Source organism: Nestor notabilis, unplaced genomic scaffold (genome assembly GCF_000696875.1).
Source record: "Nestor notabilis isolate BGI_N333 unplaced genomic scaffold, ASM69687v1 scaffold2960, whole genome shotgun sequence".
Taxonomy (NCBI): Eukaryota; Metazoa; Chordata; class Aves; order Psittaciformes; family Psittacidae; genus Nestor; species Nestor notabilis.
In genome coordinates, this window is record NW_009911392.1 from 38,307 (window position 1) to 54,773 (window position 16,467).

General features: G+C 35.3%; 1 protein-coding gene across 1 annotated transcript; it reads right to left on the reverse strand.

The window, feature by feature from the left end:
- Positions 1-2,167: 2,167 nt before the first annotated feature.
- On the reverse strand, positions 2,168-11,283 carry LOC104405651. The gene is made up of 3 exons (XM_010014419.1): positions 6,783-11,283; positions 3,965-4,025; positions 2,168-2,255 (listed from the first exon to the last, which is right to left on the reverse strand). Exons 1-3 carry the CDS (start codon positions 11,260-11,262, stop codon positions 2,168-2,170), a joined length of 4,629 nt encoding a protein of 1,542 aa, XP_010012721.1. The 5' UTR covers positions 11,263-11,283.
- Positions 11,284-16,467: the final 5,184 nt, after the last annotated feature.

Genomic DNA, 16,467 nt, shown 5'->3' on the forward strand with positions numbered 1-16,467 from the left:
GTAGTCAGCTGAAAGCTGGCAATCCAATAAGGAGGGAAAAGAAATAACAGATGGAGGAGATATGAAAACTGAAGTAACTCAAGATAATACTTTATGCACTTTAAGGAGAAGCGGGAGAGAGATGTGTCTCAAGAACAGCATTGTTTTATCAAGGTACACTGCGACCAGTCAAAACAGTGTTTTGAGTCATAACCTAGTTAGGAACCTGATAAAAATGCCTGGAGTACATTTTAGTTACTGCTCAGTTACAAAAGCCTCAACATTTTATTTGACCAGCAGTGAAATAATTTCTGTTTTTTTCTGGTTTTTTTATACAGCACTATTAAAAAAATCCTCACAAACATTAAAGTAATTAAAAAGTTCCAATTAACATCTCAACTGGGACCTCAGTCGAGGTTATATTCATTTCAAAGAAGTGATTTTTCTCTTAAAATGGTGCATTAGATATGTTCTCATATATCTCATATATGTACATATCCCTGTACATATATATATATAGGTACAGGTCTATAAATCATACATTTTTACATACTTGTATTTGTTAAAACCCCCCAAACTTACATTTCCAAATATTTTCTTCTGTTTTAAAATATCTATTAATATGTATTTTTTTAATACCTTGGAAGCAAACTTTGTTAATGAGGATTCCATAGACTTTCTTTGCCAGATTACACACCCAAGAACACCATCATGTTTTATACCACATTGAACCACAAAGCATGACACCACCTCAATGACCATGAAGGGCAGAACTGTCAAGCTGCGATGCCGCAGTGGTGTGTGCATGTGAATGCAGAACGTTGCTCTTAAAATCTTCGTGTTCCATATAAAGCAATTCCCACTCAGACACATCCATCCAGTTAGTTGCTGATCACTGTAAAAATATCTGGCTTAATTAGAACCTGAAGGCTGTCAATAGCTTTCAGAAATACTCAGTATGTTGGGGAACACTCAAGATTCAAGGCCATTTGAAAATGCAAATAGTCTTTCTTTTCTCATGTTGACCATAGGAAACACCTCACGATACGAAAATGCTGTCCTTAGAATATGGCAAAAAACTTCTTTGTAGTAAATTAATATCCAGTTACCAAATGAATACAAGGAAGAAGGAATATCAAAAATGAAATATAATCTCTAACATCTACTAAATGTTTACCTACATTTGAAACAAAATTTCAGATAAGTTACTACTTTAGAATAGTAAAAACATTTCTATTAGTTTCAAATCTTGTTTAAACTGTATCTTTAAGGCACAACTGTGTAATTACACCAAAACAAAAGGACTCCATTAGGAAGAGGATAAGCAGTGAAGAAATGTGGCATTATATTTGGCTTGAAATAACTGAAGAAGGTGCCGAATCGTCAAATGACAGACTACAACTTTCTTTTGATTGACTGAAAGAGGAATTAGGGAAGGAAACTTTACCCAAGAATACAGCCAAAGCACAGCCCAGTCATCTCACACCATTTTAAATTTTACCCTCGATTCTGGAACCACAATCTGCACTTCTTGAATGTGACTTATTCAGTTGTTTTGAACACAACTTTGGGCTTGTTTAGCCTTAAGAAGTCTCAGGGGTGACTTTATAAAGTCTTCCAGTACCTAAAGGGCCTACAAGAAAGCTAGGGAGGAGCTTTTTACAAGGGCACATAGTGACAGTGGGGAATGGCTTTAAGCTGACAGAGAGGAGATTCAGCTGAGACTTAGCAAAAAATTCTTCACTGTGAGGGTGTGGAGACACTGGCACAGGGTGCCCAGAGAAGCTGTGGCTGCCCCATCCCTGGCAGTGTTCAAGGCCAGGCTGGATGGGGCTTGGAGCAACCTGGTCTAGTGGAAGGTGTCCCTGCCCGTGGCAGGGGGTTGGAACTAGATGATCTTCAAGGTCCCTTCCAACCCAAACCATTCTGTGATTCTGTGAACTAACTGGAGATTCTAGTGTGAGATGCTTTACAAAAATTTGGTGAAAGAAAAGAAAAACACCACTAGCTTTAGCACATAAATGATAGAGGAATGCAAACTAAGGCACAGTACACATGCCCTTATGAATTAAAGCATCTTTCTTGAACACGAATATTTTACCAGAGTTCAACATCAAAATGTGAAATTGTCTCAGTATAATTAACTGCTTTGTGATGGTCAGACTGCACCGACACCTCCTTCACAAAATCACAAATTTACAATCACCACAGGCTGTGTTGATCGACCTTCATCCTTTCCTAACAGCGGCTGAAGCTCTGCTTTAAGCCGTAAGCTCCTAACAGAAAAAAGGATTTTAAAAGGCATATGTACTTGTCATATCTTCAGAAGTACGAGGCAGGCCTGGGAAAATTGTTTTCTCTTCTAGAGAACGGCTTAAGCCATTAAGTGTCTGTATTTATGTAGTTATTACCAATTCCCTAAAGAAAGCTGAACAACTTAACCATTTCCTCAGGACTGAGGACAAATAGGAAAGCGTGAGTATGAGTTTCCCAGTTTTTGAGGAAATAAAGAGATAATAAAACAATACTGAATGATGAAAAAAAAAACCCACTTCTGTTTTAAACTGGATATATAAATCCTACACAAAGGCTTATTGATCATGACACTAAACTACTGAAACTTCCTTGCAGATAAAGGAAATAAAAGACTTCAGAGTAGAGTTCTTCGAAATAACAAGCAGAAGTAAAAATCCTTCGCTCAGAATCTGCAAAAGAACCAGAGGAACAGCATACCCTAAGGCAAGATGTAAATAACCACAGTTTAAACCCAAAGAGCACCCAAACTTTATACACCTCACATGATGAGAGAACAAGACAAGGGAAGGAAAGAGAGTGTAAAACAAGATTAAGTATTAGGCTGTGGTATTAGAGCTGTTGTTGTCGCATTAAGGGGAACGAAGGAGAGACCATTAAGTTCATTTAATGAGTCAGGATTTATTATACATGTGTGGTCAACTATATATCAAGTCTACCTTTTTTGCTTTTATACTTCTGCATTAAAAAAGCCCACTTACTGGGTTGAGTCATTCATTTCAATATTGTTCCTGCATCTTCTATTAATTTTCTTACTTTGTTTTATGGCTGTCTGTGAAAAAGTGACTTCTCATCTGGCAGTTGCAGTTATGAACATTTCTGTTTACTCTGCATCACAGGTGAAACTCTGATGAAAAGCCTTTGTGAAAAGAGCTAAGCTGTTGAAAAGGAATTCTCAAAAATCAACGGATTTAACGGCTGTTACACTGTCTCTTTTGCATTTTATGTAACCTAATATTTTAAATTTGTTCCCCACTAGGAGCACGAAATGTGCTGCTTCGTGAAAGAGAAAGCCCTAGAGACTTGCTAAAATCCAGTTCTTTTTGTCACCAGATCAAAGACTGATGTCTTCCACAGTAGCGGGAAAGCGATTCACACTGTAGCCTTATCACTACTGGACTGCAAGACCACAGGACAAATAAGTAACAATACTGGAATATTAATGCCATACTAATATAGATGTGTAAAAAGTTCACAACATTTTCCCTCCCGATTTTAAGAAAATTTCTGGTAACAAAAGTCAAAGTTAAGAAAAGTTTTGTCTGTTGTCATATTAATATAGACGTAGTTTTAAGTGTGCAATCAAGAACAATCAGAGTCATAAAGATACCAAGTTTTCATAGTTAGAATCTTAACTCTTATAGTCAACTTTGAAATGATTACAAAGACCAGCAAATTCTCACTTTAAGTACTGCACTAACTTGGTCTCCCTAAGATAGCATTTAAAGCCAGCATTCAAATATAATGAAATTGAAAATTTATATTCTCTACCAACAAATACAATAGATTTTCTTCTAAAACTCCAGACTACTGAAGAAAAGCCAAATCATAATGGAGAAAATTATTTTAGATGAAGAAGTGATTAGAATTGATTTTTAGAAGCATTTTCATGTGAATTCCCACCCTGACACAAAGGGTAAGTAAACAGGTATGTAATGTCATCACAGCCTACAGTTCTGCCTGCTGCTGTAGTAGGTCCACAGCCTCCTTTGCATCCGTGATAAATCCACACCCTCTGAAGGAGAGTTTTAAATACTCAGTGTATTGTAAGTTTCTAAAATGGAGTTTTTCACAGTGTCCTATTTTACCGTTGGATAACAGTTTATCTTATTTCAGCTTGGTTCTCTTGAAGCCTTTTGGCCAAGTCCAAAGCACATGAATGTGGTCTTCAGTGTTATAATGAAACACAGCGAACCACCCTCATGGAAAGAAAACATAAATGCTTTCCTAAAAACAGCCTTACATAATTTTCTTTGCCAACACAGAGAGTAATAATGTTCCACTTTCACTGAAGGAATTAAAATGGTCAGAACACAGATTTACCGTAAAAGGGGACCACGCCTCAACACATCAAATGCATTGTTGAAGCAACAGTTCTAAAGTTATACGGACCAATGTATCTACCAGCCACCTTATCTTGAATAAAACAGGCAATATGAAAAAGTGATCGACTTCCTTCTGTTGCTACAGTGAGTACACGGCTAGTTTTGGTTCCTTGATACTACCTTGAGCTGTAAGAACTCAAGTGCTTTATTCTCACTTGCACATTCTAGGAAAAACTGAGTATACATGAACATTTGATAACAGTGTTCTGCCTACCTGCCACAATGCTTCGCAATAAAACAGCATCACAACACCTTTTTCTTTCAAGCATATTCAGTAAGACACCAATGTCAGTAAAACTTGAAGAAAAACTTTAAATATTGACCATAAATGTGTAATAAGAACATTTCAGGCATGACAACAGAACAATGATGCAATTTGTGATAGCACATCAACAAAAATACAGTCCTAAGAACATACAAATGAATAATGATGTTTTCATGTGCATTAAACTTCCAGATGTAGGAATTATGTCTGAAAACAGATACATGCACAGCTAGAAATCATGTTCATTCTTTTTAGCCAGGAGCTATACTTTAGACTAAAAATGCTTATACGATTTCCTTGGCTAGTGCAGACATTACACAATGTTGAACCAACGTGCCAAAACAAGACACCCTTTTCTATGTCAGACAATCCCCCAATACTACAACAGTACCCCTGGAAAAAGATTTGGGGTTATAAGTGTGAAGAGAATTCCAGAATCGTAATTCTTTGTCTTTTAACATTTCATTTATCAGTGAACTTTCTAAGACAACAATTGATATGAGAAACTATGAGTAAAAGCGAAAATAACGAAAATTGTAAATGAAATAATGTAAAATATCAAAATAGTTATCAGATTTCCTAAAGATCCAAAACTGAAGGAGGAAAGTTATCAGGTAAATAAAATTGAGTCCCAATTAAAACTAACATGAGACCATATCACAGTAATAGGTCTTACACTGCCATAGCAAGAAAAGGTTTAAATATTTGAATGCAAGATTTTCTTAACTACAGTCAAAATCATGAAATAAATCTATGAGAGAGCTCTTTCTTCATTTGCAAAACAGAAACAGATAGATGTTACCCTTTCCTTTTCTAGGTCTGGCTCTTACAGCAGTCTTGTGTCAAGGTTTGAACTTCCTAAAAACAAGGTTTGTATGTTGAGTTTAGCTGCAAATCAGTAAATTAAAATACAAAATCACAATCTAAAAAACGCTGTATTTTGGAAAAGCAGGGTTATGCTGAATGAGCTTGTTGAATTTTATATATCACATAAAGCACAAAAGAAATGAAGTATACAAGAGCCATAATGTTGTTTATACTACAACTTAATTTTACTCTTCAGTTTATTATCGGAGATAGTTTTCTATGGAATATAATACAAAGAGGGACCTAAGGTTTTGGTCTGGTATTTTGAAGAGTTTTTTATTTCTTTGGGCAATATAATCAGGTTAGCTAATACAATGCTGTTTCTATAAACAAATACTTCTGCGGTAATTTAGTTCCTATTGCAGAACCTTTTTTTTTCACTTGGTGAGTATTTCACACCTTAATTATTTTATTGAAGTAAGTTGAGACTTCTGTTTAAGGAGATGTCTTCACCCAATGGAAGGAATAACTTCGTAAGTGTACCCTCTTTGTAAGTAATATAACAGCCTTTCTAAGATTGTATTTGTATTACAACGTATCATAAACATCTAGCTTCAAAATGGATTTAACTTCACACTAGCCTAAAGAGTTTCCAAGCCAATGCATTTAGCATAGTAACTGTGTATCGTACTTGTCTAGCATAATTTTGCATTTTAAGTTGCTCTGTAAGGATTCAATGTACAAACACTTTATAGTCATCAGATTTCACTTGGCAACGAATGGATACTAAAACGGATCTCTGAATGAATACTTCTCAGAAGTACATAGTATGATTTTTTAGCATATACTTATAAAATCATTACTGATTTATATTAGAAATCATTCAATGACAACTTTTTTTAAACAACTAGATGTTAATACACTGAATTTCTGCTTCATTTTCATTATTCACCCTTCCTCACAATATGAGAAACTACACAGTGGAATGAAATTCAGTTCCTTTTGAAACTGATAACCAGTTGTGACCTGATAAGTTGTATGAGCTGTTTTAGGTTAGCTCTTTTTCTTTTATCTTGGTGTGTTATAGGCGTAATAGAATGTAACACACCTACTGTAGCTGAAAGATACATGTAAAATACATTTTAAAGTCACACTTTTCTGCATTACTCTGATGCTATGTAATGGTTAATTTCATGACTTCTCTGAAATTGAGTATCATGCAATTAAAAAAAAAATAAAATCCAAAGTGCTTAGTTGTTTGCTTAGTTCTTTAAGACTACAATTTTAAGATGAAGGGGGGAACAGAAACTTACCTACTTGGTACTTTGGGTAATAAGTTGCCATTTGTCCACTACTGCATGATTGTCTTTTATGCCTTTTTCTTATATTTGTATCAGTGGTCTCCCATTGTGGACTTTTTCTTTTGTTTATTCTGATAAGAACTTCTGAACTACCAGCAGGATTATCATCATAGTTTACACCTCTAAATTTTGTGCTGTGAAACTGGTCATCCAGCCTTTCAGTCACTTCAGAAGAATTGGATCCTTTAGACATTTCCATTTCATTTTCTTGTTTCTTTAATGTATTTTGTTTAGTAGAATGCGACCTCAAAAGAGGATGTCTTTTTTCTTCCATATAGGACTGAGTGCTTTTACTTTCAACAGCTTCCGGAGAATAAATGACATTATTTAACTTAAATGAATTGTGCTGCTCAATATGGTTGATTTTTTTCAGAAATATCCTACAGTCTTTAAAGGTTTTGGCTTTCCAAGTATTTTGAAACAATTTATCTTGGCTTTGTTCTTTTCTAACATTCTGTTGGCAACAAACTGTTCCGTTTGTCTCTGCATGTGACTTAAGTATATTTGCTAAACCAGGATGTGGGTTAAACTCAGAAGATCCCATCATCTGTTGAACAAATGCATCTCTGGCTTCATTTTCAGTTGGCAAGAGGCTACTCTGAGATTCTACCCAAGTCTGAGGGGGCTGGATTTCTACTGTGTTTTTTTCCTGGATCTTGGGCATTTCATCATTGGCTTCCCCACTTGTACTTTTAAACAACTGGCTTTGGCAAAAGAACTGCAGATTTTTCTTTTTTGATTTCCAGCCTCCAGGAGCCTGGTTATAGAGCTTTTTCATCTGTCCCCACCTATCATGCCGTAGCTTCTTAAACTCATTTCTTTTTAATCTGGCTAATGTGAAATTACTTTTCATGCTTAAGACTGGAGACCTCACCATGTTATGTAGTATCCGTAATTTCCCTGCTGGTTTGGAAGGTGAGGATAGTGCAAACTTTTTAAAGTGCTTTCTGAAAGGGCAAGTATTAAGATCAGATTGTTTAGCTTCCATCTTTATCTCTCTAGTACTAACTACTTCTAAAGGATTGCGAGCATTCGCCTTTCTCACTAGAGAGAGAGACTGTGTTTCTGTAGTTTGCATAAACCAGGTGCAGAGTTCATTCATATTACACTTTTTCTGAAAAAGCATTTTTATAGGCGATGTTTCAAGTTCTACAAGGCAGGAGTCTAAAGGGTTTGACATTTCAGTGTCACAGTCTTGTTCAACGGGACCCCTTTTTTCACATGCACATTTATCAAACTCATTTCCCCCCACTCGCAACCAGGTATTAGTTATCTGTTCAAATCTATTGTTTAGTTCTTCCAACAAAGTGTCACTTGAAGTGGAAGTAGGCCACCACCTGAGAGAAGGATTAGATGAAAAAATGGGGTCCGACGACACTTCATTAATGGGCCCGAATTCACCATCCTTAAGATCCATTTTTGCATTTCCTGAATTTCTCAGTTCTGAGGTATCTTTGGATGCTGTGCTCTGATTTGATTGCCTATGTTTTTCCTTTCGATCTTTAGCTTTTTTCAAATGGAGTTTGTACGATTTATGTAGTAAGGCACTTCTACAAGTAAATGCACTAGAAGATGCTAATGAATGTAAAAAGTGCAGCGAGGGTTTTCTGTCTCTAGCAGAATGTCTCGATGGAATTTCATGTTTTCTTGACACTGTTGTAATAACATTGCTTGATCCATCCTCTCTAGAATCTTTCTGCATGCTCTTTACTTGACCCATATTACTGCACAGTTGATTTTTCCTCTCCTGTGGTACGTTTTTTTCTAACACACTCTGCTGTTGCAAAGGAGGCAAACAGTTGCTAATGCTCACTTTTCTTTCCTGAGGTGAAACTCTATTAACAGTCACAGATATGCCGGAGATCTTTACTTTTGCTGGCCTGCCGGGTTTACGAATGGTGGTTAGCGGTTTCTTAATAGGCCGTATGATATTGCTGCTTGGATGTGGTGATGCTAGGTTACTCTTGATAGGTCTGACATAGTCATAACCAGAGACCTCGTTTTCAGTAGAAGAATTTTGTAAGGCTTTTACTATTTCAGTAAAAGCGTTTTCAGTCTCCACATTGTGCCTCACTTTGCTGTGGTCATTAGCAAAATTCGAATCAATGTGTTGTGTGGGCAGAAAGCTAATTACATTTAGATTACTTTCAGAAACATGCCTTTTAGTTCTTCTTGACCTTCCAAAAACAACTGTCACAGTAATATTTTTGTTGCTGTTAACGTCTTCCATTACTCCTGCACTCAAGTTGGTATTTTTACCATCACTACTAAGTTTAGGTCTAGGTTCTGCACTTTCAGTCATGTCTACTTTTGGTTTAGGAGGCCGTCCAATAGGTCTCTTAACCTGCTTAACAACTTGAGGACCTATTTTCTTTGGTCTACCAGGTTTTCTTTTTAAAACCAATTCACTGCTACTGCTTGGTTTCTCCACAACTTCCTCATTCTGTTTTGAGTCATCTAAGGTAGTTTGACCAATTGGACAAGAGCTTGTAACTGCTTCTGCATAAACACAACTTGACTCCTCCTTGGTCTCATTTTCACTGTAATCACAATCTTTGACACAGATTGCATGAGAAAGATCTCCTGTGACCTGTTTGTCTAACAAAGTGTTTGAGTGCCCCTGAAATAAACAAATATCTGTGCTTCCTTTAGAAGATGCAGCTGCAGATGTCAAAGTATATTTGACTCCTTCACTACTATTAACCTCTGAGACAAACATAAGCTTAATAGGACTGGAGTAGTTTAAGGGAGATGAGATCTCCCCAGCTTCAGAAGTTGTATTTAAGTCCCCATTGTTGGAAGCTGAACCAGATGAATTAAAGGTCAGAGATTTCAAAAGGCTGTCATTTATTTCTTGATGTATAACCATTTCTTGTTTGTTTGTTGTCACACACACGGTTTTGATTTTACTGCTGCTTGGCACATATGAATGTGGAAGTAAGCTTTGTCCTTTGCATCCCATTTCACTCACAGTGAAAGGCAAGTCTCTTCTAGCACCTGGGTTCATAACCTGTTCATATGCATTAACTTTTTGGCTTATTCTGTAACTATCCAACAATGAGTTGTTAGTCTTTCTGGCTAAGCTTATTGTATCTTCTAAACGCTCTACAACAACTTGCAGATCTGTATCTCTCACAATTTTGCTGATATTTATGTCATTGCATCTTTCAGCATGAACATCTTTATTTAGTTTCATTTTTTCCAAACTCTCAAAAGAATTTTTTGCATTAGATGACTTTCTAATTACAATATTATTTGTTACATACACAGAGTACCATCCAGGAGGCACAATATTACGTTTAGTTCTGCCCAAGATTCCATTACTCTCATCCTGTAGAGGCATTTGACCAGTCTCACTTAAGGTTACACAATCTCCTTGCGTTTTTGCGAGTTTCGCCTGTCTGGCTGCAATAGCACTGTTTTCTGAAAGAACTAGAAAGTCAGAGCTCGTGTGGAAATTAGTAAGAGGTAGTTTGAAAGACTCTGTTTGGTGTAGTGGAAAGCACCTTGGTTTGGTTTGGCAATTCATGCATGGGTTATTTTCAAGATGTTGCAAAGCCTCCTCTTCTATCACAGTAAAACTGTGTCTTTTATTTGGATATATTTTATCGATTTTTCTGGTGTATTTCTTTGCATTTCTCTCAGAAATTGACTTTTTTCTTACAAGGGTTTCATCAAGGCTTGCAAGCTGCCTCTTGATTTGCAAAGACTGTCGTCGAATGAATGGTGAATCAGGAGAATTATACATTGAAAATAAAGTTTCCTGACGCTTGCGAAATCTTGTTTGGATGATGTTATTTTCCATTTGTTTATCATGTTGGCGAAGTAACTCCATAAAGCTGTAATCACTTGCCTTAGCATTATGCAAAAGAGAGGTTATGAAGTCTCCTAATTTGACATCGTTTTCTGGTGTCCTGTCACTGTTAGAGAGTTTTACAAGATTTGTTGCTATATCTGTAGTGTCTATTGATTTTAGCTTTTCATTAATGCGGTCCATTAAATCTTGAAAAATGGCTGAATGTTCACCTTTCTCAGCCTTCTCAGGATTTATATAATAGTTGTTGCTTTCTTGGTCTGTTGATAGCAACATTGTCCCTTTTCCTTTGCATGTTTTACTTTCATATTCAAATTTTCCGTTGCTTCCTTCAGCTGGCAAGAGGGATGGAGGCTGGTTGACAGATATTTCAAACTTGTTGTTGTCTAAAGTTGGGAAATCTATAACCGATCCTTCCGATGATTCAAATTCTTTACTCTGCACAGGTGACAGTGGAGGTGGTGATGGGCTGCGAGATCTATTTGAATTTTTAATGCTGCTCAAGAGATCACAGTCCTTAGTTGAATAGGTACATGCTGCTGCTTTCCCAGAATGCCAGCTGTAATTTTGCAACTGTTCAGCACAATACTTATGAGAACTACATGCTTTGTTCACCATTGTCTTAATACATCCAATCACTACAGCTTGGCATGACAAAGAATGGAAATCTTTAATACAGACAGACAGAGGTGGTAAACAAGTGTTTGGTCTCTGAGTTTGTAAACAGCACCTTTTTGTCAGCATATGTCCATTGCAATTACAAAATGAAATGTGAACATCCTCTTCAGTAAGGGAACTGGGAGTTTCAGAGTGGACCAAATGTGCTTGCTTGCAACTGCAAGCTATAGGAAAGTTTTCATCTTGTATTAGAAATTTTAACATAGCCAAAGTCTGTTGCCAGTGATATGAACAAAAAGACTCCAAAACTTTGCTTAATGTTGATTTTCCTTTTTCAAAATTAGCTGTTTCCTCTGAATTTGCATCAGCTGTTGAGCTTGAACTGAAAATGAAAACAAATCAAAACAAAATATAAATTACAGTAAAACACCACATCTAATGTTTGTTATAATGGTAACTCAAACCTAAAAACCTGAAGTTTGCAAAATAGTTCTGTTCTATTTGCACTATACTTGCGAGTGTCACTAGCAATGATGTTCATCTTATCTATAGCAGTGATAGTCCTATCATAAGAAAAATCATCAGGAAAAAATTAAGGGGAAAAAAATAGTTTGAAACATAGCTTCTGACATCTAAATGTAATGAGAATAATGTTAACTTTCTGATATTTCAAACTATCTTAATCATCAACGAAAGAAAACCTCATCAGGAACCAAGGGAGCTTAATATTACTCCCACACCACTAAAGTGAGGCACAGAGAGGGTAAATGACTTGCCTAAGGTTACAACTCATGGTTGTGGCACAGGCAAGAATGGATTCCTCTCTCCCAAATTCCACCCTAAGATATTCATATAGCAAAGTGTATTAAATGCTCTTCAGGATACTCTTGAAGATCCTTTTAAATACATTTTCTATTTATATATTTATTTTTTCAAGAACACTTAATGGGCTAAGAGAAGATAGTAAAAAAAATAGCCATTTGCTACTATTACTGATTTTTGCATATAAAAATCTCCCTTCTAGTTTTTAAATAAACTGCAGTGGTGCATCACAGGTTCTTCATTGCAATATACTACACACACACTCAGATTCCTTCATTAAACAGAGATAATCACCACTGGAATAAATAGCTTCCGTGATAAAGCTCAATATCCTTTAAATTCCAAATACAGGGTAGGCCTATTCCTAAAAAAGACTTCTGAGCAGTTGTTCTCAAAGATATTAACTCAAAATAAAATCACTCATAAAATACTACCTTAACTATTTAATGAATTTCTTATAAATTATTAAAACTAATGTCACTACTTACCTAATAAATCATTTATACTGAAAAGCTGAAAATTTTCCATGGCAGAAATTAATACAGATATTTTTTCAATTAAATACAAAATCCTTATGCTGAATAGCAACTATCAACAGATAGTTAACACCTAATTCAAATGTTTTACTGAAACCAACTGCATAAGCAGAAAATATTAGAATTCTGTTTTAGAAAAGTATGTATTGTTTAAACATATCACCAAACTCTGAACATGACACTAACTTTTTGCCTTGCTATTATCTTGTGTAATTTTTTTACATTTAAGCCTGTACTTTGGAAAAAAAATCATTTTGATTTGGTCTACAGCTGTATCATCAAGGAAGAAACATATTTAAAATTTCTATAAAGTTACCTATTCATTAATTAGCTCATACCCAATGTTACTGGCATCAATAAGAACTTCAGCTTAAGGTTTCTTACTGGAAGTTACATACAGAAATTTGTATTTTTATTGTCCCACATGGATTTTAAAGTTTAGAGCTTAAAACTAGTTAACTATACTTAATAATTCCTCAAGTTTTTTTCCTGCTCCTGTAATACATAGTATGAAATGGTATATATTCAAAATCAAGCATTTAGATGATACTAACTCATGAAAGCATCAGATAATTGTGAAGGCCCTAGCTGAAATTGTAATTATGTTTAAACTTAAATAATTGAAGTGTTAAAAAGGAAAAACCCCTCTACACTTTCAAGCTAAAGTAAACCCAACATTCAAGGGCATGTCATTGTCAGGCTTCAACTGGTTTTGAGACGCTGCTTCACTAAGAAGAGTCTGAGTGCTACTCGGTCCAACAACCTCAGGAGTCATGAGGTGTTGAAATGTACTGCTACACTTGTGAAAACAAAGCTTACTCTAGTAACAAAATTATGGATAAAAAAATAATTCCCCTCCCACCATTGTGACTTCAATTAAATAATGTTTTGAAAGGCCAGATAGAATAAAATGAACATGGCACTAGGTCTTCAATATTTTGCTTGCAAATCTCACTAAATTTGTTAGGTAGGTATTAATTTGGAAAAAAGATGGCTATTGTACAGTCTTTTCAGACTCCAGGCAGATATCTATCTCTCTAAACTCACAAGGTATGTCTAATGGAGTTTCACTGGAGAGCTTTGATTGAATAGGACTTGTTTCATAACTGCTATGGATAGTATGCTCACTGGTGGAAGAAATTTCCCTAAAACTTTCTCAAGGTCAGTAACCAAAATTTCCAAAGGCCTCAAAATGGCTCTGAATTTGCTATGTGGAAATCAACCTGTTGTATAAAGTAATATCCTGGTTATCACAGACATACTGGACATTCTTCCAATACAATTTCTTTCTAACTTAGCAGTCTGAAGTCTATAAGCTGCTTTCCCTTAGCGTGTGTTAGTTTCTAAAGCTGACAGACAACTTCAGCTATTCTACTGCAACAGCACCACACTCCACATGATCTTCCGAGTTCATGAAAGCACACCAACCCCTTACTCTGTTACCATTTCAGAGCACAGCTTACTATGCAAACAAATTAAAGCATTAAAGCAACCCATTTATTTCAAGTGTCTCTCTGTAGAGCTGTCAGTATATTTAAACTAATTTTTAGAAGCTTTTCAATAAAACGATGGAATTATATTTCAGTTTCCTGCCTATAGCCATTTAAATTTGTGCCCTCACACAGTAGTTTAGGCTATCCTCAAGACAAAAGGCTTAAACAATTCCCTAGAAGGAAGAGCTATCACTTTCCCAATTGCATACTTCCTTCACAGAACAGTCTTACACTTTCTACAAATCACACATGGGTAGGAAACTGCGGAATTGGGAGGATCAGTATGCACTGCTCCCCCAGTGCCTTTTGTGCACAATATCTCCGAGGACAAGGACAAAGTTTAAGCATGGAATGATGTTACCTCCCCTGCTGGAGGACAGGGATGGGTAATACCATGGAGTGGCGATTGACTGGAGTAGAACATTGGCACAAAGGCAGAGATAAGGTTAAGTACTAGCCTTTCAGTGTATTATTTTATGTATAAGAAAGTAAACCTTTGCCTCCTCCACAAATCCAAAAAACTATCAGGGAAGAACTCCCAAAAGATGTCCTTTTCCCTGGTGTTCTATCCTCTGTCGTCTCAGCCACAGACAAGAAAGATTAATCTAGCAACTTCTTTGCAGACTGGGAACAAAACACACTTCTAAGTACTCATACAAACAGCATAGAACTATTATAGAACAGTAAATTTGTCCTGTAGAAATTTGTCTTATAGAAATGTTTGTTTTCTGACTTTCCTAAGTAAATAAATCCCTCAAAAAAGCTGTATGTTATCTGTAATATATTTTTTAGCTGCAAACTAAAGGATGTAGCTGTTATAAATGAGAAGAAATTTAGAGAACTAATTCTATGAGTAATGCATCAGCTCTGAAAAACTATCTGTCTTTAAAGCTACTATTTCTGGTATATAAAATACACATAGTAAATTAGTCATTATATGCTTAATTTATACAGTTCTTGCTCTTATGCTACTGCTAATGAACTTGTGCCTCAGGAGTAAGTCAAAGGAGTCAGTGTACAGGTTTTTGTTTCTTTCTTTTTTTTTACTGAATGAGCAAATCAATCACACATCAGTGTTGTAAATTTATGTGCAAAAGCATTGAAGTGCTTTACTACAAATTACAACGTAGAAACACGTTAACTAAACAATTAAATTCATACAATCAGATTTAGGAATATAACAACACAAAGAAGAAACAGAATTACAGTACATTTACAACACAAGACAAATACATGGAATTCATTAGAAAATATTGTAATAAATAATTCATGAATTATAGTGCAATTGATTTATGCATAAATATAACTAATTGCCTAAAAATCAGTTGTTAACAAAAATCTGTCAAAAATCAAGGCAGCCACAGAGTTTTACTAAATTACTGCGACAATGGAAATACTGCAATTAAAAAACAAATACAAGTATTTGTACTGTAAACAACTAAAAAAATCAGTCTCACTAAAGTTAATATACAATTTAATATAAAATTGTCATTAGCTACCAGAAATGGTTTAAACAGCTTTACTGAGCAGTAGTTCTAAAAACAGAGGCACTGTTTTTTAATATAAAATACTTGAGAAACATTCAAATAAGTAGAAAGCATGTAGGGCTTGCTTTCGCCTTCATTTAAAATTCTGTTGAAACAGGAATTTTCAGAAATTGTCAATTACTAAGTAGTGACTGGTAACTGAATTTATAAAACAGTTCAAAATGTGTACTTTAAATGACATTTAATGGAATACATAGGGGTTGGGATAGGAGAATCTAAATATTTCCCTGCCTTTCCTTAGTTGTGTAGTCAAAGGTTAACCTAATAATTAGAAACAAATAATTCTGTTCCTTTAAACACTTACAGGTTGAGTATCATCTATAAACTATCAAAAAATATTTTAATATACTATTTCTGACCAAAAAATAAATACAAGTACTAAAATGTTGAAAATTAATTATAATATTACATACAAAACTACTGAGTACTGTTAAGTCAATAGTAAAATGATCCCTGATTTTATGAATCCTGTTAAGTTTTTGGTCAGGTCATCTTTTAAATGATATAAAAAGAGTACTCTAACTTGCCTTCAATATAAACTTTTGACTCAAGTTTATAACATTGTCTGAGGAGTAGAAAACATCAGTATGGTACAAATACTAGGCAAAGTATTGAAGCCCCAGATTTTTGCAAGTAAAACTGTATAAAGACAGATCTTGAAACATTTAAGGTTTTTCAACCTCATTCTTCTGTGGGGATATATTCACAAATTAATCCTTCTGGCCCTCACAAAATATGGCTTAATTCTTTTAAAATGAAAGATGACCCTGACATCTGCTGTTTTACGACCTCCTTGTTATCAGGTAC

What these genes read in the sequence shown, in the direction of transcription:
- LOC104405651 (XM_010014419.1), bottom strand. Translation starts at nt 11,262, where the DNA reads ATGGTGAACAAAGCATGTAGTTCTCATAAGTATTGTGCTGAACAGTTG. An exon ending in TTACCCAAAGTACCAAGTAG is followed by an intron (nt 4,026 to 6,782) that starts GTAAGTTTCTGT and finishes TCTCCTTCAGAG; the next exon opens with GGTGTGGATTTATCACGGAT. An exon ending in CTACAGCAGCAGGCAGAACT is followed by an intron (nt 2,256 to 3,964) that starts GTAGGCTGTGAT and finishes TTTTTCTGTTAG; the next exon opens with GAGCTTACGGCTTAAAGCAG.